The sequence below is a fragment of the Oculina patagonica genome, chromosome 8 (assembly GCF_052425735.1).
Source record: "Oculina patagonica isolate OP01 chromosome 8, crgOcupat, whole genome shotgun sequence".
Taxonomy (NCBI): domain Eukaryota; kingdom Metazoa; phylum Cnidaria; class Anthozoa; order Scleractinia; family Oculinidae; genus Oculina; species Oculina patagonica.
In genome coordinates this window covers 33,669,922-33,690,431 of record NC_135765.1, presented here as the reverse complement: position 1 = coordinate 33,690,431, position 20,510 = coordinate 33,669,922, and the positions used below count along the sequence as shown (strand labels likewise).

The following is a 20,510-nucleotide window of genomic DNA, read 5'->3' as shown; positions in this document are numbered from 1 at the left end:
CGCCGTTCGGTTTCGACTGAAACTCAAAACAGGACAACTCGGATTAATATTAATCGGATTAATATTAATCCTAATGATTATTATAATACAATAATAGATTATTATAATCTATTACTGAGGTTTGAGCCGTGCCTTAATCCATTAGGATTAATATTAATCTTATGTAAGATTAATATTAATCGGATTAATATTAATCTTAATAATAAATCTCAACAACTCAATCCTATTCCAAGGCTTCCGAAGATTGACATTATTTAACGATCTAAGGCGGCCTTATCAATATCTTATGCATTCTTGGACCCTTTTGCTTGGTATCTAATATAAAACCCTAACCCTGAAGATATTTTTTTTAATAAGTGTGTAGATAGATAGATAGTAACTTTATTTATACACGGTAAATTCATCAGAAATACAATTATAATTATAATTCTGTCTGTAATTAGTGACTTATGTCCTGTCAGTCCTGTGTTGCAAGTCTGCAGTGTGTTTGTCATATGACACATTTATCAGATAGTCAAATAGACGTATCTGTTATCCGAACATTCAGGGAATTTTATCGGGATTATAATAGGAGATTAATATTAATCCGGATTATAATATTAATAATAATCGAATCCTTCCAATTTTTTGCCGTGCCTTAATCTATTACCGGATTATAATAATCTATTACTGGATTATAATAATCTATTACTGGATTATAATAATATATTACTGGATTATAATAATCCCATTATAATCTATTATTATTATAATCCGCGGATTAATATTAATCCGAGTTGTCCTGTCAAAACCCTTGAATGAAAAACAAAAAAATATATATTTATTTTTTTGCTAAAAAGAGTGTAGCAACCAGAAAATGGCTGTTTTTATGCCAGAGACGATAATGTCGTCAGACGACTTTAACGTCTAAGACGTTAAAGGCGTCTGGTATAAAAACGGGAAGCCTTTAGTAGACAGCTTTTCAGAAAAAAATAAAAAACGACTGGGTTCGACACTCAGAGGACACTGGACACGAAGACGTAAAGCCAACAGACGTTAAAGGTGTCTGTCTGATTTACTGTTTTTATACTAGTTAACGACGTCCCGTTTTTATACTAGACGGCTTTAACGTCTGAGACGTTAAAGCTGTCCGATAAGAGCGTCGTTCAGACGCTCTTACGAAAAGACATTAAAGCCATTAGACGTTAAAGGCGTCTGTCTTATTTACCGTTTTTATACTAAACGTTAATGTCGTCTCGAGACAGCTTTAACGACTCTAGCATAAAAACGGCCAATTACAATATTGGTTCCTGGTCGAATAAAACGAGTCACATAAATATAAAAAAAAAAAACATTCTTCAAAACACAATTTCAAAAGAAAATGCATTAGATCACGCGTATCCAGATAACACCATACGGTGCGTCTTAAGGTATCAGTGTACCCCAAATGACCATCATGGGTTAGAGCTGCCTTACCGTCTGGTAATTAACGCAAACTCCAGCAAAGTATATATTTTCTGAAAGCTTAGGAATTGTAGATTACGGAGATATATTTATTTTTAGTAAAAAATATTAATGTTATCCAAAAAGAGCGTGTTTTTTCCAGAAGTACCGAGGCTCATAAATCGGGTTCGTTTCCGGACAAATTTGAGTGGGAAAAAGCGATTAGCATCGCTATGGGTTCTTCACACATTTCTCTAAGAAACTGTGTCGGGGAATATTGATTACTTGTCTGGTTTGTTTTTGACACGTAGTTAAACTTTCAGAGTGTAAGCAACAACTATTCTCTGCGTTAAAACAGCCATAACTTTTGAAAGAGGAAAAAAGTTAAAATTCGCCGACACAGTTTTGTTGCTCAATTATCGGGCAACATTCTTGCCAAATTTCAGCGAAAATTGTTGAAACCCCATTGAAAACGAACTTAAAATGTGCACCTCTCTCTTCGAAAATTTGTTTATGAGATACGAAAGAAAATGTATTTTGGGGCGTACTTCCGCTTTAATGAGATTAATTACACAAGACGTGTGAAAGTGATCACGCGTTGAGCGATAGAATGAAGGTTCGTTTTACTTTAACAATAGAACTTGTTCAAAGCGGTGTCAAATGTTGCTTCTGGCCGGAAACAGTCTGTTGCATAATTTTATTTCTACCGCTCGCTTTATAACAATTTTCGTCTCACTGCAACAGTTTTAGAAATGTTAAATCTAAAACAACAAAAACGTGGAGTCGCAAGCATCCTAAAGGTCCTAAAGTAAGCCGAGGAACTGGTCGTGATGCCGGGTCGTGGCGTTACCGCTTCAAGCGGCGAAAAATAATTCGCTGTCGCTATCTACTAGTGCATCTGCCAAATCTTTAGTCTTTTCCCGTTGTTGCAGCATTTTTTGAACGTGAGAAAGGAATGGGAAAATGTTTCTTCTTTCACGTCCGAAAAACTTTTGCCAGCGCAAACCATCCAAAACATCTCGTCGAAAACCAAGAACTGTGATAATCACGCAACGGTAGATCGCCACGCTTCTTTAGACAACCTGTTGACAGCTATCAATATCAAATAATTAATGGCAAGAAAAGTTTTTCGTTCATAACTTTGTGTAGAGTCAATCTTTTTCCGTGCTCTTTTATTTTAAATGAAAGGTCTTAATGAGATCTACCCGAAAATACCAAAATATATTTTTCTTTAAAATGGTCAATTTTGGGGTACACTGATACCTTAAATCTAATAGATGCTGTTCGTTTTCAAAACCCTAAAAACGAATAAAACGAGTCACTCAAATATCAAGAATAACAGAAAATCTTCAAAACAAAATTGCAAAAGAAAATAAAAAAGGATTAAATCAAAGGCGCTTTTTTTTTTATTCAATTCCAATAACTCTCTGTAAGCAGGTTGCCACTGAGAATAACACCGAACAATCCTCTCTAGAGATACGTGGATTGCCTTTTGAGCCTGCTGCAACAACGATTTGTTAGCCCACTCGTGAATGAGAATACTAAATGTATTGGTGTAGAGCTATGAAATGATTCTGTCCTTTTGTGAGCGGCATGTTAGTATAGAAGTTGTTTGAAGGGAGATATGATCACGTTGGTTCCTTGTGTTTACAGCGGACGCGGGTAATCCATTCAAAAGTCTTCGTTATATAACACTAATTTCTACCATTAAGTGTAAGCTTGCTTATGCGTTGTGTAGTGGTAATGCGTTGGCCCGCCAGTCCAGCGGCCCGGGTTCGAATCTCAGCGGGGACGATTAATTTTTTCTTTTACGACAATCTATTTTACAATTATATACGACGTCTTTTTTTTCTTTCTCCTTTTTTTTATTAATCTATTAGAGATGCAAATCAAGTACTATACAGTATATTATTAAAAGGCAACAAAATTCGTCAGTTTGGCGAGCTTTTTTCCGATAAATTATTTACGTATCATGACTATCGATTATCATACAATACGCTTGGAACTATAAAACATTCAGAGACTGCTAAAATTGGACTTTATTCATACAATTGTCCTGAAATCAACCTTTTAATACCCAACAGAGTCGCAGTCCACAGTTCGTGCCTGGAAAATCTAATAAATTCCATCAAAACACGGAATATCAGTTCAGTGCTTCGAAGATTTTCATATTTTCTCTAAGATTATTTCTTCTATTTGTCATGTGAAATTCTTAAGAGCTATAAATCGAGCCATTCGAAGAAGCTTTTATACATACAAGCCATTAAACTTTGAACCTGCGGTATCGGTCAGCGGGTAAGAACAACACAAAGAAATCTATATGCTAATTTTCAACCTAAATGATTAGTTCGCGGTGGTGGTCGAGCGGTCAGAGGTTTGGTTTCCAAAACCATAGTTGATGTTAGGAGTCGCCGGTTCAAACCTCAGAAGTGTGAAACAATTTTTTTTTTGTTACGACAATCTTTTTTACAATTTTATACGACGTCTTTTTTTCTTTCTCCTTTTTTTTATGAATCTATTAGAGATGCAAATCAAGTACTATACAGTATATTATTAAAAGGCAACAAAATTCGTCAGTTTGGCGAGCTTTTTTCCGATAAATTATTTACGTATCATGACTATCGATTATCATACAATACGCTTGGAACTATAAAACATTCAGAGACTGCTAAAATTGGACTTTATTCATACAATTGTCCTGAAATCAACCTTTTAATACCCAACAGAGTCGCAGCCCACAGTTCGTGCCTGGAAAATCTAATAAATTCCATCAAAACACAGAATATCAGTTCAGTGCTTCGAAGATTTTCATATTTTCTCTAAGATTATTTCTTCTATTTGTCATGTGAAATTCTTAAGAGCTATAAATCGAGCCATTCGAAGAGGCTTTTAAACATACAAGCCATTAAACTTTGAACCTGCGGTATCGGTCAGCGGGTAAGAACAACACAAAGAAATCTATATGCTAATTTTCAACTCAAATGGTTAGTTCGCGATGGTGGTCGAGCGGTTTGTCCTGCACCGATTCAAAGCGGCTCTCTGATTGGCTGATTTTGGCTGATTTTATAAATTCTGTACCGAGACGTACCGGACTAATCACACGCGAGCTTTGGTTGTGAAGCCAAAGTTGGTCGGCGAAACGGTTGTTTATGGTACACCCGGTACAGTCGGTACGGCCGGTACAGTCGGTACAGTCGGTACGGCCGGGTGTACCGAGCGTACCGGGCGTACCGAGCGTACCGGGCGTACCGAGTGTACCGGGCGTACCGAGTGTACCGGGCGTACCGAGTGTACCGGGCGTACCGAGTGTACCGGGTGTACCGAGTGTACCAGGTGTGCCGGGTGTACCGAGTGTACCAGGCGTACCGGCCGGGTGTACCCAGCGCACCGAGCGTACCGGCTTAGATGCCGTTTTTCATACCTGTACTACGATTAATATGATCTTTTAAGCGATGTTCACCGAAATGTGCCGTTGAGTTCACAACAGCAACACAAACCCAAAAAGGATTAATAAAGCAGAGCGAACACGTCTTTTACACAACTAATTGCGTCCAATCGTTTACTTCATGATTCCTGTGTGTGTGTGTGTGTGTGTGTGTGTGTGTGTGTGTGTGTGTGTGTGTGTGTGTGTGTGTGTGTGTGTGTGTGTGTGTAATTTCCTTGGGTGAGTAATTTATTTTTTTTAAATTACGCGACACGCATATCGCCTTTACCACTATATTTACTACTATTATATGGCAAAGCCAGTCTTAGACAAATCCGAGCGTTTTGATTGGTTCTTTCTTGGTCGGGATTTTGCCATACAGACCACTTCCATGAAAACGGTCCAAGCCGTGTATTTTTTCGAAAGCCGGCAAAATCAAATTTCCAACTAAACCTGCTAAAACAAAACGTGTACTCTCATTCTTCGCAAAGAAACTACCGAACAGATTGATATTTTTCAGAGCTTACAACGTGGACGAAGAAAACGAATATTCACCGAGCGAATTTCAACCGAATTATCTTAAGATCTCTTAAAGTTTGGGAAACTTCTGATGTGGAAACGGACACATGCATCACCGACAGACAACAGAGCACTTCTTACAATGTCTACATATTCTATTATTTCTAGTAATTTATGTGTCTTATCTTTTTTTTTTTTGAACGTGTCAGTGGCCAACACGATAGCATATGCTTCTTTGGTCACTGAGCACATTTTATTTTGGTTTTGTATCTATTGTATATTTTCCTTATTTTAATTATTGCATTTTCTGTAAATAGTGTTAATATTGTTTAATTGTTGTAAATAGTGTGAAATAATAAAAATCTGAAAAAATCTGAAATCTACAAGTAGGCCATGTTTGTACGTGCATGAGTTATTGCTCTTGAGTCAATTGACGACAACATCCATTTACACTGAAATGATCCTTCCTTCAGTGGTACTAAACTTATTTTTTTATTGTTGATATAATGCGAGTCACTTTCGCGGCATGTCATATTCGCGACACTTATTGTTCGCGTCACTTTCATTTCGCGATTTTTTGGAATATCGAAATTCGCGAAATAAAAGGAAAAATGTCGCGAAAATTATATGTAATAAGGTACATTGCACCAATAAGCGCACACTCTGGTTGCACGAAGAAAATTACTAGAAAATTAAATTTATAGTTAATATGCAACTCCTTGTCTCGAACATCGGTGCGATCCTGAGGAGAACGCCCGATCCTGAGGAGGTAATTTAAAAAGTCCACAAAGCCGGGTCATTCGGTTGCAATCTATGTAAAGAGTATTTCAGTTGATTGCCAGTATTTAACACCATTACAAGACAGCAGCGTAAATCCAGCAAATGATGGTGCCGGGTCAGCAACAGCAGCGAATTAAGTGTTATTTTCTACATGTGAAAAAGCAGGATCCGTGTCAAGCCGACTTCGGATCGTTTCAATCTTCGGCACAAAGTATTTCCCAAAGTCCTTAGTGAAAGCTGCATAGACTCCAATACAACTAAAACATTATTGGACATATATGTTTTTAATGTTTTAACATACTTTTTGTCCAAATCGCGAAAATAAATTCCCACGAAATACTGTCACGCCGAAAGATGAAATAAGAGGGAGTCCACCAGACTTTGTTGGACAAAATTATGTACCAGAAATACATGTAGTTTCAGTCTATTGCCAACTTCTGTGCTACTCTCTTGTTAAAAGAAATATTTTCAAACAACACCAAACATAGAAAAGCAGATTTGACGTTATACAGAATTACACTGAATCGCCGTACACTCGGTACACCCGGTACACCCGGTACGCCCGGTACATTCGGTACGCCCGGTACGCTCGGTACACCCGGTACACTCGGTACACCCGGTACACCCGGTACACCCGGTACACTCGGTACACTCGGTACACCCGGTACACCCGGTACACCCGGTACACTCGGTACACTCCGTACACTCGGTACACTCGGTACACCCGGTACACCCGGTACACCCGGTACACCCGGTACACCCGGTACATCCGGTACACTCGGTACGCTCGGTACGCTCGGTACACCCGGTACACCCGGTACACCCGGTACACCCGGTACACTCGGTACACTCGGTACGCTCGGTACACCCGGTACACCCGGTACACCCGGTACACCCGGTACACTCGGTACACTCGGTACACTCGGTACACTCGGTACACCCGGTACACTCGGTACACTAGGTACACTCGGTACACTCGGTACGCTCGGTACACCCGGTACACTCGGTACACTCGGTACACTCGGTACACTCGGTACACCCGGTACGCCCGGTACAGTCGGTACGCCCGGTACAGTCGGTACAGTCGGTACGGCCGGTACAGCCGGTACAGTCGGTACGGCCGGTACAGTCGGTACGCTCGGTACGCTCGGTACGCTCGGTACGCTCGGTACGCTCGGTACACTCGGTACACTCGGTACACCCGGTACACTCGGTACACCCGGTACACCCGGTACACCCGGTACACCCGGTACACCCGGTACACCCGGTACACCCGGTACACTCGGTACACTCGGTACACCCGGTACACCCGGTACGCCCGGTACAGTCGGTACGGTCGGTACAGTCGTTACCGCCGGTACGGCCAGTACAGTCGGTACGGTCGGTACAGTCGGAACGGCCGGCTATGGCCGGCTCCGGTAATTGCCGTGCTTAGCCATGCTTACCCATGTTTGCCCTTGCTATTATAAATACCTATGATAAGCCATAAATGTCCTTTAGATGGGATGTCAATGAGAGGAACTACTAACGAAGAAAGAAATCACCACAAAACATATAAAGTCTTTATTTTAATAAATAATTTTCTATTGTTCTCGTGAATCAGCCAATCAGAGAGCCGCTTTGAACCGGTGCGGGACTGCAACTTGGTTAGAGGTTTGGTCTTCAAAACCATAGTTGATGTTAGGAGTCGCCGGTTCAAACCTCAGAAGTGTGAAACAAAAAGTTTAAAAAAAAACAAGGAAAATTAATTTATAATTTAATGCATAAATTATTATTCATAAATTAAAGTTAACAGCCCATAATTTAATGCATAAATTATTATTCATAAATTAAAGTTAACAGCCCATCGACCGACCGACCGACTGACTGAGTGAAAATTTGCATATCACTTTCCATAACCATACTCGTTTCATTACATTCACGAGTAAAAAGGGCATGCATTAGATCACGCGTATCAGATAACAGATGCTGTTCGTTTTAAAATCCTAACATTCCAAACTTAATGTGAAAAAAAGAAAAAAAAATTCAAGATGAGGCCAAGAAACATTTTAATGGCGAACTACTACGACAAAAAAGGTAAATATGTGTATCAAAAACATCACACAGATAAATAGATGTTGTTCGTTTACAACCCAGCTAAACATGAACAAATGAAAGAAACATGAAAAAGTTTTAGATGAATTTTTATTCAAGATGGTGTCAAGAAAGATTTTGAAAGCCATAAAGATTTAAAAAATTTCAAAACCGTAAGATTTTGACATGCCGTGGTAAAATTTAACTACGTAATTACCCGCACCAAGATTACATTTTGCAGACCAATTTGGTTCAAATCTACAATGCCCTAATACTACCGCAGTTTGATTACTGCAGCCCCGTTTGGGATTGTTTGAACAGCCAGTTAAGCGATAAACTGCAAAAACTCCAAAATTGCGCAGCCAGAGTGATTACCAAATCGCCTTATGATACGAGCTCGAACCGCCTTTTAGAAAAACTCAAGTGGGAGAAGTTATCTTAACATCGTCAGACGCAAAAAGCATTGATGATGTTTAAATCGATACACAAACTTGCCTCAGAGTACTTGTCCCAATTATTCACTACCCGCCGCGCAGAGTACAATTTAAGAAATCTCGAAGGTAAGCTTGACCTGCCCAAGCCACACACAAACTATTTAAAACGAACTTTTAGTTAAAGTGGGGCCCTTCTATGGAACAATTTGCCCCAGCAAATGAGGGATGTTGGCTCCATTGGGCACTTTAAACGAGAAATCATAAATCGACTCTCTGACATATCGGATTCCCACACGGCAATCATGTAAAACAGTGTTATGCTTTTTTTATTTTTTTTTTGACGATTCTTTTACCGTGTGAATAAATAAAGATTGACTTGACTTGACTTGACATTTGTTTTACTTGCTGGCTTTACGGATCCTTTCAAAAATTCCATCATAGTTCGTAGAAATACTTCACATAACCATTTTGTTTCTGAAGTCTTGGAAAGTGTGTAAGTAAAGCTTTAACATCAAGAACCAAAATAAGATTATTTTGCTATGCAAACATTCAATCGTCTTTGATACGCGACTTTGCCAGCATCCAATGTGCACGAATGAAAATGGACACAATTCTTGCTATTAATTGGAAAGCACTGATCTTCAAAGTATTCCGGTTCAAAAATGCTCTGGCTTCCAGCCTTTTTTTAAAAGCAGTTTAATATACGTGAAGCTTGCTGCAAACACATTGCGTGACTGACGTTATGGTTTAAATTAAAAAAAACCCTGTCAAAACAATAACCACTCGCTTGAGTCAAACGCTTGAATAACACAAAAAATATATATTTGACGCTTAATAGGGTTAAGGTATTAGGGTTAGGGTTAGGGTTAGGATATTAGTTAATTTTAAATAAGAGAATGATGTAATAGCTCTTGCCGAGTAAATATCGCAAGTGTGTGATTTGAACTCTGGCCAAGGAAGCTGCCGAGCGGGTTTGGAACGATTAACCGACAAAACTACTACAAAAAATTCCGGGCGATTTATGAACCGGGCCCAGTCTCCGCCAGGTTAAAAGGACCAAGGATGGTGTACAACAACACTGAATTGTGGGTACAATAAAAGTACTACTAAAGCAGACTGTTTGGGCACTGGAGTTTGAACGTGACCAATGCGCATTCCAAGCGCTTTTTGAACTTATTTTCAGGGAGTAAGATCATTTCCCTGTATTGCGTTGCGCATCCTTACTGCGCAGAATTTTACGCGTAATTAGCGCGCGCACATAAACAAAATGGCGGCTTTTCTCTATGCGGCTTAGTCCACGAGAGAGGTAAATTGCCGCTTTCTCTTAAACGAGTATGGTTAGCTATCAATTTTTTTCTCATATTTTGGGTGTAGCGATCACATTCTTTCTGTAAAATGAAAACAGATCAATTCCTATGTTTGAAAATTAAATCATCGCTAAAAACGAGTACTTTGCCAGCACTCGCAGAGGAATTATAAAGGAATTATATGGAATATACAAGGTCTTACTGCTCCTAAACGAATATGGTGACCCCCCTTTTTATTTGAAAATTTAAGTTTCCTTAAAGTAACAAACACGTAGGCGAAGTTTGGTTAAAAATATATGTTCAGTTGTATTTCAGGGTAATGACCTTAATGGCTGAACGAGCGCAATCTGAACGTTGTTTGAGACGACCTGCAATTTTTTGATGACCAGCAAGAAACATAAGAACTTCATTTCTCCACTGACATACCGACTGAATATTTGACACACTCATATGGCAATATTGCTTTTATTTTTCACTTTGTCTTGTTATACACACAAAGTTTTACTAAACTACCTCGCACTGCTGTGCGGCAATATTGCTGCTTGGGCTGCTGATCGGCCACATTAACCATCATAGACGCTGTAGAAACAAAAAGAGAACCGTTTGATTAACTTATCAATATTAAGTTTGAGTGCTGTTTCTGTGACATTTTTGTAACGTTTAGAAAAAAAATATTCGTTTGTGACTTAGAGCTAAGGTTGTGCCTCATTTGTGTTACTTACGTGCCATTGGCAATTAGCAAATATCTATCTATTGAGAATTAGTCAATATCCATATTTTGTTCTTGTTTTTAGTGTTTTTAATTAGTTTTTCTACTTATATTTCTATTTCTATTCAATTGCTACCTAAAAGCTTTATTAAGAGTACAATTCCAAAATTTCTAGACTGCTACAGTCATGTACAACCAGTTACTACTGATTCATAACTTACCAGCCACTACTCCAGCCCCAGCGCACGTGACACATGCAGCACTTGTCACCTCCGGAGCACTTGTCGTCAAACATCGAAATGTGTCGCTCTCCTGATCTGCAGGATGATCGGCACCTTCGGGAATAACAGCCTTCTGGTTCGCAGCCACCGCCGCAGTCAGCTTGAGATAAAAAATGAAAAACATGGTAAAAAAGGTAGATGAGATGAATAATCTCTTATAGGAATCATCCATTTTAAGAATCTTGTTAAACCACGAGGGAATAGCCCTTATGCATGTTTACGTCAGACTAACTAATTTCACCACCAAGCCTCACTTTTATCATGAACGAATTCCCTAAGCAGCATAGATGAAAGAGTACCCTCGTGAAAACTACATGAAGGTGGCAGAGGGTTGAGAATAATCCGCGTAAACGAGGCTTGGTGGTCAATTTTGAGCATATGACGTTATTATGCATAAGGTCTATTTAACGAGGGAGATCGCAAAGGGGATGAGTGGTGATTAATCTATGTATAGTTATGTCAGCAGCATGTGAGTCTTTTTGTCCCCCAACCCCCTACAATTTCTTTTCTCGACGTCTGCATAAAGTTTTCCGTCTCTAGTATCAGGATTTTCTGAAAACATAAACTAAAGAAAGTCATATTCGAGCGAATAATTTGGTTCTTTTTTCATGTTTGAAAAGTTTCTCGCAAAATCGAAACTGAGCTGAATGAAACAAAAAAAATGGCGCGCGCTGCCGATTATGCTTTCGGTGGGAAAACTTGGAGGCCGCGCTAAAGGCCGGGAGACCGTTTTCGTGGAAGACGGACCGTGGAATACCACAGAATATGCAACTGACAGTTTTTTATGGCTCCTGACTGGCTGTATTCTTCAAGGGATGGTAGAATTAATATTTCACAGTTAGGCTACTATTTTACTCTAGTTTTCTATGAGCGAGTGGGATGATTGTCTAGCTGGTAGAAATCCTAAAGGATTGCAGTCCAAAACTTACAATTTTATGCACTTTTAAGCCAAAAATCAAGAATAATTGTCTGATTGTGTTTTATCGGAGAATAGAAAACGATGGGAGAAGAATTTAGTTTTGTAGGTTTCTAATAGAACACGGATGAGTTTCTACGTATACTTATCGGATAGAAAGCAAAGTTAGCAATTAAAGATGAGTCTCACCTGCTCGTTTTTAAACAAAGTTCTCCATCCCATCGTCATTTTCCGGCTCGTTCGGTTTGGCCAGAACTACTGCCATTTGGACAATGACAAACACCAAGATAATCTTATGAATGAAAGACATGTTGGCTGAAATGGAAAAATGAGCTTATCAGTATAAACACGAAACGCTAAGGCGAATGAGTTCTGGAGTAAACCAAAAGGCATTGTGACATTTTGTAATTATAGTCACTAGCTATTTAGGTCTGTTTGCTTGGTTTACAGCTACTTCGAGAAATGTTGTCGGAAAAAAGCACTAAACTGCACAAGCCAATCCCTAAAGGTAGTATGGGTAGACGTATTGAGCTACTGCACGTGTTGAATACTAATGAGATATAACAACAAAATAAGCGCAATTTTCAGGTTTTCTTTCTTTTCAGACATGTAGAAACAAGGTACGTTCAGAAGAATTTTTCCTCACTCAAAGACATGCGACAGTAAAAGTAAAGCTACAGATATAGACCTCCTGAGAAGAAAAACAAATTCTCCACGTGCAAAAATACAAACTTGTAAATTTCCTCTAGGCCAATATGCAAAATTCCAGTGAATACCCAGACCACCTTTCGGTCTTGTCGCGTACACTTTGACGTTTTTTTTTCCGACATCCTTTCTCGAAATAGCTGTATACATCCGTATCAAGAAATGGTCTGTTGTTCCGGCTCAACTTCTCACGTAAAGCATTAAACAATAGTCCTTGTTTTCTTTGTAGCGCTGAGGGACCTTTGGCCGAATTAAGCTAAGCGGAAAAGCTCGTGAGTAATTGGAAAATCTTCGGTATGACTATTTTGCTGCACTGGCGGAGTGGGGAGCGTAAATTTGCCATGTCAGGCAGGCCATGTGTCTCATTCAGACCACCAAAGTCTAAATAATAAAAGCCTGGTATTACTTGAGGCACGAAAATAACCATGCTAAACTTTTTACTCATACTTACGCTTTGGACTTACATTAAAATCTCGCATGTTATTCCTCATACTTGTGAAGACGCGAAACAACGCTTTTAAACATGAAATCTTGCTTAACTTTTTATTGATTCTTTTGAGGACCCGAACCCACGCTTTGAACACGTAACTTTGCTTAACTTCTAATTAATACTAGTGAAGACGCGAAACAACGCTTTCAACATGAAACCTCACTTAACTGTTTACTGATTCTTGTGAAGACCCGAACCCACGCTTTGAACACGTAACTTTGCTTAACTTCTAATTAATACTAGTGAAGACGCGAAACAACGCTTTAAACATGAAACCTCACTTAACTGTTTACTGATTCTTGTGAAGACCCGAACCCACGCTTTGAACACGAAACTTTGCTTAAAGTTTTATTTATGCTTGTGAAGACGCTAAACAACGTTTTAAACATGAAACCTCACTTAACTGTTTATTGATTCATGTGAAGAACCGAACCCGCGCTTTGAACACAAAAATTTGCTTAAAGTTTTATTCATGCTCGTGAAGACGCGAAAGAACGCTTTCAGCATGAAACCTCGCTTAACTTTTTATTGATTCTTGTAAGGACGCGAAACAACGCTTTGAGGGTCCTTTTGGAATTGCGGTCGTTTCGCTTACGAGTAGATTCACTAACGAGCAGTTCGCTACGTCTTCGGTCGATTCGCCTACGTCTAAAGTTGTTTCGTTAACGAGCTGTAGGTGGTTTCACTAAAGAATAAAGTTAAAACGCTAACGTCTTTATACAGTGGCTTATGTTCCGGTCAATAATGGTACCGTTAATGGGAACGTTCTCTGTACTTTACATGCAAATCACGCAATACGTGAAAAGAGAATATTTTTGGACTTAAAAAAATCTTACAAGCAAACGAACTGCTAAAACTAAGACGTCAAGAAACTGAAATGGTCTCACCTTCCTTTTACCGTCTAAAACTTTGAAATGAACTCCGAGCTTAAAGCCTTTTTTCTTAGAAATGACGAGAGCTTATCTCTAATACACGCTTAAACCCTGTTAGTATAATTTATGGCTGAGTTGGCAAGCCTGGAGACATTCATTGTCGGTCATGCAAATTAAACAGCTGAAAACATTTGACAAAAAATAGGAACAAAATTCTGTTTAACAGTGTTCCATTAATGTAAACAGATAAATATAGTTTTTCCACTGCTCTAAAGCATTCCGTGACTTACCGGCCTGTCTTAAGCAAACGCTATACATATTGTAGTATAATTTATGGTTGAGCTGGCAATCCCCATTAGAATAGCTAACTGGTTGCGTGGACTTTGCTGTCCATACCTTCATAATCTTTACTGTTTCAGTCTGTTTAGTTGCAGCTACATATACCGTATTTTATCTTTATTTTATTTTTTTGGGCTTTCCTCTTGTGAATAGTTACTGCGCAATTATATTCCACGTCAGTCGAGTTTCAGTTTCTTGTTTTAATTCACAATTGAGCTGCGCGATCATGGAATAATCATGAGTTGGAACAAGTTATGACCTCCGGCATGAAGAGAAAACGTTTTCTGTTCCCATTTTGTCGATATTTTGACACAAAAATAACACAATATTTCCGTTAAACAGTGTTTAGCCAATCTGGAAAAATGGAAAAGGTTATTGAAACGGTCTTAAATACTCCGTCACTAACACAAGGTCCCTTAACTTCCTACGCAGAACATGTGCATAGGAGGCAAGAGTTTGCCACTCAATATACATTTTAATTAACTTTTACAAGCGGCTTTAAACAAAGGTGTTCATTTTGTTATTTGTATCACCGGGGTATGTTTTCCTTATTAGTTTTAGATTTGCAGGATTCAAACTCAGGGTCGCAAGCGAGCTGGTACTCTAATTAAGAGATAAAACCTTTCAAAGCAACAACCTTAGAAAAGGGACCAAAACCTAAATCGAATTGCGGTCGCTTCGTCTACTAGTGAATTCGCTAAGGAATAGCTTGCTAACGTCCTATGTCGATTCGCCTACGTCTAAAGTCATTTCGCTAACGAGCTGTAGGGCGTCGGCTTAATATCAGGCGGGATTATTGATAAATATTCGTCAATTTGAATGATGAAGGTTTCGCTCCCAACCGAGTTTGCACCGTCCGAGCCTGAATTACGTGAGTGTTAATTTCTTATAATAAGTTGAAGCTCGTATTTGGGTCTTTTTTTTCGATATGGAGACGTACTCATCTTTTTATAAAGTGGCTTATGTCCGGTCAATATTGGTACCGTTAATGGGAGCGCCCTCTGTTAGTTTAACTTTACTTGCAAATCACGCAAATACGTGAAAAGAGAATATTTTTTGGACTTAAAAAAATCTTACAAGAAAAGAGACTGCTAAAACTAAGATGTCAAGAAATTGAAATGGTCTCACCTTCCTTGTACCGCCTAAAACGTTGAAATGAACTCCGAGCTTAAAGCCTTTCTTCTTGGAAATGACTAGAGCTTATCCCTAGTACACGCTATAACCCTGTTAGTATAATTTATGGCTGAGTTGGCAATCACGGGAGAAATTCGTTGTCGGTCATGCAAATTAAAAAACTGAAAAAAATTATAAATAAAACAATTGCTGTCCATACATTGATAATCTTTATTGTTTCATGTGCAGCCAGTTTGTCGTTATTTGATTTGGCTTCTGTCTTTTGTATGTCTTCACTTTTCAATTCTTGCGAAAAAGAAACGATTATATTCCACTCATGGTTGTTGCACACGAGAATCAAGTGACCTCAGTCGAGTTTTTAATTTTTATTATTATCAATACACGCGGCCAAATTGAAAACCGCCCTATTGAAAACACGCGCTTTGCGGGCCGCAAATGACTCCTAGCGGGCTGTTAATGCATTAACGGCCCTGCAGCTGATTGGTTCTCTGTTCATCATTCGATTAACTTTAACCAATCAGCGTTGCTGACGCGGGAAAACTATTCAGGTGCGTACGCGTACAGCAAGAGTCTCGAACAGTTTTTCGACAAGCGAATTGTGTTCGGTAGGAAAAATCAAAGTCTATTTGTTGTAAATGGGACAAAATACAGCCAAAAAAGTCGGATTTAGAAGCAAATTCACAAGGCGAAGGGACAAAGAGAGCAGCTCCTTGTTGTCCTGCGAGAAACGAAACATCGTTCACTTGAATTGTGTATCTCCACTCGAGCCAATTTTGCTAAAGCAGTTGCAGGAATTTTACGCCGAAGTTCAATCGGAAAATGTAAGTTTGTAAAATATTATTATCCATGAATCAACCAATTGCTCATTATTTTCAGAGACACTGCAGCTAGCTCTTTTATACTACAACTACACAATAAGACATAAGCCTCAGTTGCATCGTGTATAATTTTCATTGCGACGAAGTACTTGTGCTATTTGAATTGAAAATCATGATGCTAACTTCATTAAACTGAATGTGTTACATATCTGGATGTTATATTTGGCCTTGTTTGTTGATAATAATGATAATAAAATGACTTTTTTTCGGGAATATTGTTTATTTGCTCCCTTGTAGTGTCATTTGTGGCCTTTGCGCTTCGCGCTCGGGCCACAAATGGCACTACGCGGGCGCAAATAAACAATATTCCCTCAAAAAGTCATTTTATTCCCTTATTGATTCACAACGGAGCTACACGCTCATGGAATATTCGTGAATGCATTGGCTATGACCTCCAGCAAGAAGACAAAATGTTTTCCCTCAGTTGCCTGTTTGTCGACATATTAACTTTCATATAACACAAAATACGAACAAAATTCTGTTTAACAGTGTTCCTGATTAATGTAAACAGATAAATATAGTTTTTCTACTGCTCTAAAGGATTCCGTGACTCATCGGCCTGTCTCAAGTAAACGCTATACATATTGTAGTATAATGTATGGGTGAGCTGGCAATCCCCATTAGAAGAGCTACCTGGTTAGGTCAGACTTTGCTGTCCATACCTTCATAATCTTTACTGTTTCAGTCTGTTTTGTTGCAGCTACGTATACCGTATTTTATCTTTATTTTATTTTTTGTGCTTTTCTCTTGTGAATAGCTACTGCGCAATTATATTCCACGTCAGTCGAGTTTCAGTTTCTTGTTTTAATTCACGATTGAGCTGCGCGCTCATGGAATAATCATGAGTTGGAACAAGTTATGACCTCCGGCATGAAGACAAAACGTTTTCTGTTCCCATTTTGTCGATATTTTGACACAAAAATAACACAATATTTCCGTTAAACAGTGTTTAGCCAATCTGGAAAAATGGAAAAGGTTATTGAAACGGTCTTAAATACTCCGTCACTAACACAAGGTCCCTTAACTTCCTACGCAGAACATGTGCATAGGAGGCAAGAGTTTGCCACTCAATATACATTTCAATCAATTTTTACAAGCGGCTTTAAACAAAGGTGTTCATTTTGTTATTTGTATCACCGGGGTATGTTTTCCTTTTTAGTTTTAGATTTGCAGGATTCAAACTCAAGGTTGCAAGCGAGCTGGTACTCTAATTAAGAGATAAAACCTTTCAAAGCAACAACCTTAGAGCAGGGGCCAAAACCTAAATGGAATTGCGGTCGTTTCGCCTACGAGTGAATTCGCAAAGGAATAGCTTGCTAACGTCCTATGTCGATTCGCCTACGTCTAAAGTCATTTCGCTAACGAGCTGTAGGGCGTCGGCTTAATATCAGGCGGAATTATTGATAAATATTCGTCAATTTGAATGATGAAGGTTTCGTATTTGGGTCTTTTTTTTCGATATGGAGACGTACTCATCTTTTTATAAAGTGGCTTATGTCCGGTCAATATTGGTACCGTTAATGAGAACGCCCTCTGTTAGTTTAACTTTACTTGCAAATCACGCAATTGCAAATACGTGAAAAGAGAATATTTTTTGGACTTAAAAAAAATCTTACAAGAAAAGAGACTGCTAAAACTAAGATGTCAAGAAATTGAAATGGTCTCACCTTCCTTGTACCGCCTAAAACGTTGAAATGAACTCCGAGCTTAAAGCCTTTCTTCTTGGAAATGACAAGAGCTTATCCCTAGTACACGCTATAACCCTGTTAGTATAATTTATGGCTGAGTTGGCAATCACGGGAGAACTGATTCGTTGTCGGTCATGCAAATTAAAAAACTGAAAAAAATTATAAATAAAACAATGCTGTCCATACATTGATAATCTTTATTGTTTCATGTGCAACCAGTTTGTCGTTATTTGATTTGGCTTTTGTCTTTTGTATGTTTTCACTTTTCAATTCTTGCGAAAAAGAAACGATGATATTCCACTCATGGTTTTTGCACACGAGAATCAAGTGACCTCAGTCGAGTTTTCAGTTTTTATTGATTCATAACGGAGCTACACGCTCATAGAATATTCGTGAATGCATTGGCTATGACCTCCATCAAGAAGACAAAATGTTTTCCCTCAGTTGCCAGTTTGTCGACATGTAACTTTCATCAAGAGAGTATTAATGTAAACAGATAAATATAGTTTTTCTCTTGCTCTAAAGCATTCCGTGACTTACCGGTCTGTCTCAAGTACGTACACGCTATACATATTGTAGTATAATTTTTGAATGAGCTGGCAATCCCCATTACAATAGCTAACTGGTTGCGTGGACTTTGCTGTCCATACCTTCATAATCTTTACTGTTTCAGTCTGTTAAGTTGCAGCTACATATACCGTATTTTGTCTTTTATTTAATTTTTTTGGGCTTTTCTCTTGTGAATAGTTACTGCGCAATTATACTCCACGTCAGTCGAGTTTCAGTTTCTTGTTTTAATTCACAATTGAGCTGCGCGCTCATGGAATAATCATGAGTTGGAACAAGTTATGACCTCCGGCATGAAGACAAAACGTTTTCTGTTCCCATTTTGTCGATATTTTGACACAAAAATAACACCGCATTTCGGTTAAACAGTGTTTAGCCAATCTGAAAAATGGAAAAGGTTATGTTAACGCTCTTAAATACTCCGTCACTAACACCAGGTCCCTTAACTTTCTGCGCAGAACATGCGCATAGGAGGCAGGAGTCTGCCACTCAATATACATTTCAATCAATTTTTACTTGCGGCTTGAAACAAAGGTGGAGAGTTTTACCCCTTGTCACTATATAGCACTCTTAGCTTGATCGGATGTCGTCCCGAGAATTTAATATTTACGAATGTTTCGACCGTCCCAGACCCCACACTTTTCTCGATTCCAGACCTCCAACCTGCTAGACCGAGTATTACAAATTCAAAATGGCCGATAAAACGCAAAAAACGCGACGATAACAAGTAAGAATGATTTTTATTTATCCGCATAGCTCATGTGAGTGCTCCCTGTGTGTACGTACGAGTTTGGCGGCGGCCCCAAAAATTTCTCGGTTCGATGGATTACCAATTTTCCTTACTTATGGATGCTCCACTTAAAACTAATCGTATCGACAATTAACAATAAATAGATTAATTAATTGATTGATATCATGTCACGCTACAGGCGTTACATCGGATAGCGAAAGGCACATGTGCTGTCGTCAAGTAATGAGATTTTTCTGCAGTTTTGTGCTATTTAATAGTACAGAGATTGCTATTGAAGCTAGTGTAAATTGGTCTTGATACTAAATATCGTCAGAAAAAAACGGTAATGTCAAATTAAGTGACGTTGCTATGGAAACGCGCTCTGTAATATAAATTCAAAAACAATGTCATTAAAAACAAACCCGAGTGTTCTTTTGGCCGAGCAAAAATGTCATAAAATGTGATGCTAGTGGAAAGAAAGGCATGCCTTCATGTTCCAATTGCCGTTTTGAGTAGGTTGGACCAGGCAATGTCAACACTGTCCAAAAAATGCGGTTTTTTTTTCAAAGAAAATCCCGACGTCAATGGGTTAAATTCTGCCATTATATGTCTTGGATAAATTGCTTAAAATTAATTTCAATTTGCTCTCCTTTCAATATTTCTTTTACAGGCATACGTTCGTGCGAAAATCTTTCAACGTTGACTTTTTTCTAAGACTTTAACCAAAGTGAGACCATCAGTTGCTATGTCAGAAATGTGAAAAAATTGGGAAGGTTACCGAATTTAACGATACATTAAGACGCTTCCTCCCGTATTTGATAGTATTGATGAGTTTAGTGGCACGAAGCATATACTGAAGTGACAACTCGAAGTAATGTTTGATTGAATTGCAGCTTTGCAGTTTTTGAAATATGAACAAATTAAGCTTAACAAATGTCCGACTTAAGGCAAATTGAAGTTTTAGTAGTGGGCTGGTAAGAAACAATTCTTACAATTAACACCAACCTCTTTGGTAAACGTTCCGGGCTGTTAAATATAACAAGGATCAATGAACCGCTTATCGCCGTCGTCCTTCCCTTGGCAAGCGCTTCTCGCACTGTAATGACTTGAGCAGTACATTAAGTTAAATGCATTTCTTTTTTAAGCACTACAGCTGGAGGTATTCGTTTCTTTTGTAATGTAAATACCCTCATTTTTCGGCGATAAAACAACGTTTACTAGGCAACAGACCCAGAATGTTGA

The 20,510-nt window shown here is 38.7% G+C and overlaps 1 protein-coding gene across 3 annotated transcripts in view; it reads right to left on the bottom strand.

Annotated features, from left to right (window-relative positions):
* The window catches only part of LOC144662139 (uncharacterized), a 59,361-nt gene extending 38,966 nt beyond the window's left edge, over positions 1 to 20,395 (bottom strand). Inside the window, exons 1-4 of one of the 3 annotated variants that reach the window (XM_078522895.1) lie at positions 20,274 to 20,395; positions 12,055 to 12,180; positions 10,890 to 11,049; positions 10,409 to 10,538 (exon numbers count right to left, since the gene is read on the bottom strand). In XM_078522895.1, the coding sequence (XP_078379021.1) occupies positions 10,432 to 10,538; positions 10,890 to 11,049; positions 12,055 to 12,093 (306 nt within the window). In that variant the 5' untranslated portion in view covers positions 12,094 to 12,180; positions 20,274 to 20,395 and the 3' untranslated portion in view covers positions 10,409 to 10,431. Of the gene's footprint in view, positions 1 to 10,408; positions 10,539 to 10,889; positions 11,050 to 12,054; positions 12,181 to 15,399; positions 15,525 to 20,273 lie in introns of those variants that run through there. The other 2 variants (XM_078522894.1, XM_078522896.1) reach the window with 2 other exon arrangements.
* Positions 20,396 to 20,510: the final 115 nt, after the last annotated feature.